Raw genomic sequence first — 6,770 nt, 5'->3', positions numbered from 1 at the left:
ATATACTAAAAATTATATATATATATATATATATTTTTTTTTTTTTAAATAATATAATCAGACTGATTATGATATACAAAATAATAAATTAACAAAAAATATTTAGTATATGTATATAAATGGGTAGTATAGTATATTTAGTAGTGCTGTCAAACGTTTTTGTTCACATAATATATGTGTGTGTACTGTGTTTATTTATTATGTGTATATAAATACAAACACACATGCATGGATATATTTTGAAAATATTTACATGTATATACATTTATATTCTTATATTTTATATTATATAAAATATATAAACATAACATATTTTCTTGCATGTGTTTGTATTTATATATACATAATAAATAAACACAGTACACACACATATATATTATGTAAACAAAAACTTTTATTTTGCATGCAATTAATCGTGATTAATCGTTTGACAGCACTAATGCTTAGTATATGGTATAAAAAATACATTATAATATCATAATATGATTTATTATATTTTTGCATTTTTAACCAAACATCCATTTTTTCATAAAGAATTTTCATAATTACTAAGAATTACACCAAGAGAGTTCGATTCTGTACCCAGAAGCCTCTGCACAAAAATACGATTTCTGCTCAGAATAAACCAAACTTTATTTCGATTTTGGTCAAAAGAATGACGAGGTGTGTTTATGAGCGTGTGATTGGAGCGTCTGACCTGTCTGATCCGTCTGGCAGTGGCGAATGAGTCGGACCGTATCGGCGATCATGTGCTGAGAACAGAGACAAGCGTCAGTAACACTGATGAGCTGACGAGTGATGAGTGACAGCTGTCAATCACTCACACACACAACACTCACCAGCTTCTCGAAATTCACCAGATTATCCTGAAATGTTTTGTTCCCCTCGTGGATGAAGGTGATATCTGAAAACCAGCACAGATCACAGCATTACTACACCAACTAACTAATCACTGGCTATACAGTTAAAGCATCTGTGTGGGTCTTTACCTATACGCAATATGTAATATAAAACATTGTAATATTACAATTGAATAATAAAATGTCAACTAAAATAATAACAAATATTAGATATGTGACTCTGGAGCACAAAAGCAGTGTTAAGTCGCTGGGGTATATTTGTAGCAATAGCCAACAATACATTGTATGGGTCACATTTTTATGCCAAAAATCATTAGGATATTAAGTAAAGATCATGTTCCATGAAGATATTTAGTAAATTTCCTACCGTAAATATATCAAAACTTAATGTTTGATTAGTAATATGCATTGCTAAGAACTTCATTTGGACAACTTTAAAGATGATTTTCTCAATATTTAGATTTTTTTTGCACCCTCAGATTCCAGATTTTCAAATAGTTGTATCTCAGCCAAATATTGTTCAATCCTAACAAACCATACATTAATGGAAATATTATTTATTCAGCTTTCATATGATGTATAAACATAAATTTAAAAAAATTGACCCTTAGTGGCGAATGAGTCGGACCGTATCGGCGATCATGTGCTGAGAACAGAGACAAGCGTCAGTAACACTGATGAGCTGACGAGTGATGAGTGACAGCTGTCAATCACTCACACACACAACACTCACCAGCTTCTCGAAATTCACCAGATTATCCTGAAATGTTTTGTTCCCCTCGTGGATGAAGGTGATATCTGAAAACCAGCACAGGTATAAACATAAATTTTAAAAAATTGACCCTTATGAGGTTTTGTGCTCCAGGGTCACATATATTTCTAATATGTAAATATTTTATTAAACAAAAAATAATGTCATAAAAAAAGACTATGAGTATATAACAAAATGTAAATATATATATATATATACATTTTGTTATTATATACATAATAACAAAATTATATATAATTTTATTAAAAAATCTGTATCTGACAAAACAACTAAACAACTATATTTTTTGTATTAATTTCATTTTCATAAATATAAACTAAAATAATAAAAATAAAATATTTTAATATACCAGTATTTTTTAATAAATTACAATAAAATTATAATTAAATATTTTTAATATACAATATCATTTTATTAAACATAAGAATAGCACATATCGGTTATAAAAAACAGTCATAAAAAATGAAATGAAAAAAGCAATATTTTATATTTTTAATATAACAATATTATTTTAAACATAGGAATAATCAGTATGTCATAAAACAATCATTTTATATTTTAATATAAAACAAACTAAAATAATAAAATGTTATAGTTTTAATAAATATAAACTAAAGTAGTAATGCTTTTTTAATATATCAATATAATTTTAATAAACAGAAGAATAATTGGTTTCTATCATAAAAAGCAGTATTTTTGTATTTTACTAGTAAAATGTAAACTAAAAATAAATATACAATATTTTAGTTAATAAACATGTTATTAATCAGTAACGGTCATAAAAGCTGTAATTAAAAATGTTCATAAAAAATTAAAAAAGTATTTACCTTTGAGCAGCAGAGGCATGAAGGGGATTTTGGGCGGCTTCGTTTTCTTGAAAGCGTCTCTGTAGGCTTTGTGATTCATGGATGGATCCTGAGGAAGAAAGCAGATCAATCTCTTTATGTTACTGATGTGACATGAAAGCAGAATCAACTCTATTTGTATTAGTACGCTGTTTTATGTTATCTTTACAGACAGGGTTTAGCTTACAGTCAACAGCTCCAGCTCAGAGAAAAGCTTCTTGAACTTTCCAGGAACTTTCTGCAGGAACAAGACAGAAACTGAGCATCTGCTGTTCAACTGGCTGCATCAGAGCTGGTTAAAGGGATAGTTCACCCAAAAATGATGTTGGATAGCAGACTTATAAGTGCATTACTGCCACCTATCTCTCAAATGGACCAGTGACACTCTATCTACAATCTCAATTAGGAGTGTCAATGGTCCATTTGAGAGATAGGTGGCAGTAATGCACTTATAAGTCTGTGATCCGCTGTAAAGCAAGACGACGAAGACGCGTCACGCACCAGCTGTTGAGAACACGCTCAGTTCAGTTCAGACATTGCAGTGAATCAGAGGTAAAAAAAACATATAAATATTGTTCAGTTTCTTGCACAGACCGATCATTTTGTGTCTTTACACATCAATGTATCGTCACGAGCCGCAGGGTTTAATTTGGTTTTGTTCGTGTATGTTTTTTTTGACTCTCAAAGTCATGATTCCCATCCACCTCCATTATATGACTGACAGACTGCAACGGTTTGAGTTAAAAATCTTTGCTTGTGTTCTACTGATGAAACAAAGTCACCTACATCTTGGATGACCTGGGGGTAAGCAGATAAACATCAACTTTTCATTTTTGGGGGAACTATCCCTTTAACAGAGGTTATAGAGCAAGTAGAGCGGTTTTACCTCCCAGGTCTGGTTGAGGCGGCTGACAGCGGCTGTGTTTAAGCCCATGATGATGGCAAACGAGGAGTTGAGGTTCCTATGCGCTTTACAGCTGAAACACACACACACACACACACACACACACACACACACACACACACACAAACACACACACACACACACACAGACACACACACACACACACACACACACAGACAGACACACACACACACACACACACACACACAGAGTAAATCATCATGAGCAGATATTAAACACACAGTCTGCTCAGATCATCTCAGACGGGACGCCTACAGTCCCTTTGCTGGAAGTCTGTGAAGTTAAATCTGTGCTAAATACTCAAACACCTCCTCATTCACTGAGTCTCTAAAGAGCAGTTTTTAAATAACAGCCATTCAGTCTCCAGTGAGAAACAATTAGTACAATTAGAAACCATAGACAGTCTTCAAAATTCATTTACAACCATTCAGACTGCAAAACTACTTCGCAAAAATAACCACTACAATAATAATAATATAAATTATTCTATTATTACAATTTAATAAATAATGACAAATATTTATATAATTATATAATTTAATAATTATATAATAATTATATGTAAGTGTGTTTACTTGTCTCATTAGTGTTTAGTGCAGTTGTCGTTGCAAGGAAAGGCTTGTTTTGTTTACTGTGTGGAGACGTGCTGATATCGCGTTTGGTCTCATTCTGTATCGCGTATCTTGCAAGTGTCTGCGCTTGCTTGGCCATTTGTTGTGGAGAAAATAAGGAAAGTGTGTCCAGCTGAATTAATGTAGTATTTTGTTAGACGGGTATAAAAAAGCTTAGTTTACCGCGACAGCGGTCGCGTGACGGCCTCCTCGTGTGAAGACCGAAGAGTGTAAAGACCATCGACTCTACCGTGCGACTCCACCGGGCCGGACACCGGCAAAGGATAATTATCGCTTTTTATTTCTGCTCTTTCCTATTACTTGTTTCACTTCAGTTTTTATAACCATTTCTTACTATTTGTAAGGAAGTTGTTGTTTTTTAGCATGTGTGTTATTTTTTAGGATTAATGATAAACTACTGTCGTTTGATTTGTATTATTTGTATTTGTTATTTATTTAAATTTTAGTTAAATTATGTCTGAATTTATTGTCTGTATCAGTCTTTTATTAAGTTTTAGTTTTATTTCATTTGAGTTATTTTAATACTTCAACAAACTAAATGGAAATGAAATAATATATATATATATATTGAATTTATAAATGTGTATGTATATATATATATATATATGTATATGTGCGTGGCTGGTACATACACACATGTAGTTGTGTTTTGGTGTTTGGCTTAGTGTTATGTTAGAAACATTATTATACTCATACTTTTTGTTCTTTAATATTTTTAATAGTTTTTAGCTTTATTTGTTTGTTTTCTATTTAAATGTTATGTTTTGAAATTTTGTTGTATGCATTTGTCATTTTTATTTAATTTCTTTATTTTTAAAATGTGTATAGGTAGTATTTATAAAGTTTTAGCTTTTAGTTTTGGATCTGTTTTTAATTGTTTTAATACTGCAACTGGTTGCTTCTGTTGTCCTCATTTGTAAGTCGCTTTGGATAAAAGTGTCTGTTAAATGACTAAATAAATAAAAAATGTATTTAACAATAATATATTATTGTTACTGTATTAAACGTAAATAAACAGTATCTGTCATGAAAGCAGTTTTATTGTATATAATAAAATATAAACTAAAATAAATTAATATTTCAATATTGTTGTATTAAACATATATGAATAACCACTATGTCAAATAGTAATATGTTTTAATAATAAACTAAAATTATAAAATATTTAATATTTTTAATATATCAGTATTATTGTACTAAACAAAAACAATACGTATCTGACATAAAATGCATTACTAAAATGTAATAATAAATAAAAACTAAAATAATAGAAAATAATATTTTAATATATTGCAATTAATATATAAAATATTCCAGTTGTTTTTTTCTTTATATCTGTGAAAGAGTCTGTATTTAACACTTTATTGTATTAGACCTAAGAATAAGTCATATCTGTCATAAAAAAATATTATATTGTAACAATGAAATAATAATACAATTAATACATTTAATAAAACAATAAAGATAAAATATGTAATATTTTAATACATCTTTTTTTTTTATAAAACATGAATGATCAGTATCTGTCATAAAAAGCAGTATTATGTTTTAATAATAAACTACAAACTAAAATAATAAAAGATATATATTATTTTTAGTGCTGTCAAATGATTAATCGCGATTAATCGCATCCAAAATAAAAGTACATTAATGAGGAAAAAAAATTACTTAAATGATTTTAGCAAATGGCTGCAATATAACAAAGAGTGAAAAATTGAAGGGGGTCTGAATACTTTCCATACCCACTGTATACATAATAAATATACACAGTACACACACATATATTATGTAAACAAAAACTTTTATTTTGGATGCGATTAATCATTTGACAGCACTAATTATTTTATTAACAAAAACAATCAATATGCTTCATGAAATGCATTATCATTTAATAATAAAAAGCTAAATAATAAAATAAAAATGTTTTAATGTATTTTCTAAAAATATTTTTTATTCTTTATATATTAATATTATTTCATTAAAGGGGTCCTATTATGCTTTTTAACTTTTTTAATTTTAGTCAGTGTGTAGTGTGTATGTTTGGGCATTAAAAAGATCTAGAAAGTCACAAATCTCAAAGTCCACTCTTTTTTTTTTTAAATCCCTTTTCAAGAACTACAACGAACGGCTCGTTTGGACTACAGCGTTGTTTTCCGGGCTTTGTGACATCACAAAGCAGCTCATTAGAATGTCATTACAAAGAATTCCCGCCTACAGAAATTGGAATGGTTGGGGGGTGGGGAGGGGCGAGGTTGTGGTTAGAACGCTTGGTTGAGTGAGTGCATCAGACGAGACGACGTAGAAGAAGTGCTGCTGCGGAGTTAATGCATCAGAGAAAACCAAGAAGAAGAGCTGCTGCAGAGTTAGTGCATCAGAGAAAACCAAGAAGAAGAGCTGCTGCAGAGTTAGTGCATCAGAGAAAACCGAGAAGAAGAGCTGCTGCAGAGTTAGTGCATCAGAGAAAACCGAGAAGAAGAGCTGCTGCAGAGTTAGTGCATCAGAGAAAACCGAGAAGAAGAGCTGCTGCAGAGTTAGTGCATCAGAGAAAACCGAGAAGAAGAGCTGCTGCAGAGTTAGTGCATCAGAGAAAACCAAGAAGAAGAGCTGCTGCAGAGTTAGTGCATCAGAGAAAACCAAGAAGAAGAGCTGCTGCGGAGATAGTGCATCAGAAAAAACCGAGAAGAAGAGCTGCTGCAGAGTTAGTGCATCAGAGAAAACCAAGAAGAAGAGCTGCTG

General features: G+C 30.8%; 1 protein-coding gene across 2 annotated transcripts in view; it reads right to left on the bottom strand.

Annotated features, from left to right (window-relative positions):
* The window catches only part of LOC107571363 (rap guanine nucleotide exchange factor 5-like), a 75,990-nt gene that overhangs the window by 2,147 nt on the left and 67,073 nt on the right, over positions 1-6,770 (bottom strand). For both annotated transcript variants that reach the window (XM_016257683.1, XM_016257684.1), the window contains exons 21-25: positions 3,364-3,454; positions 2,665-2,715; positions 2,460-2,547; positions 1,594-1,658; positions 698-752 (exon numbers count right to left, since the gene is read on the bottom strand). In XM_016257683.1, coding sequence (XP_016113169.1) covers positions 698-752; positions 1,594-1,658; positions 2,460-2,547; positions 2,665-2,715; positions 3,364-3,454 — 350 coding nt within the window. The remainder of the gene's footprint in view (positions 1-697; positions 753-1,593; positions 1,659-2,459; positions 2,548-2,664; positions 2,716-3,363; positions 3,455-6,770) is intronic.

The sequence above is a fragment of the Sinocyclocheilus grahami genome, unplaced genomic scaffold, assembly GCF_001515645.1.
Source record: "Sinocyclocheilus grahami isolate Dianchi unplaced genomic scaffold, SAMN03320097.WGS_v1.1 scaffold1585.1, whole genome shotgun sequence".
Lineage (NCBI taxonomy): Eukaryota > Metazoa > Chordata > Actinopteri > Cypriniformes > Cyprinidae > Sinocyclocheilus > Sinocyclocheilus grahami.
This window is presented reverse-complemented; position numbering and strand designations above follow the sequence as displayed.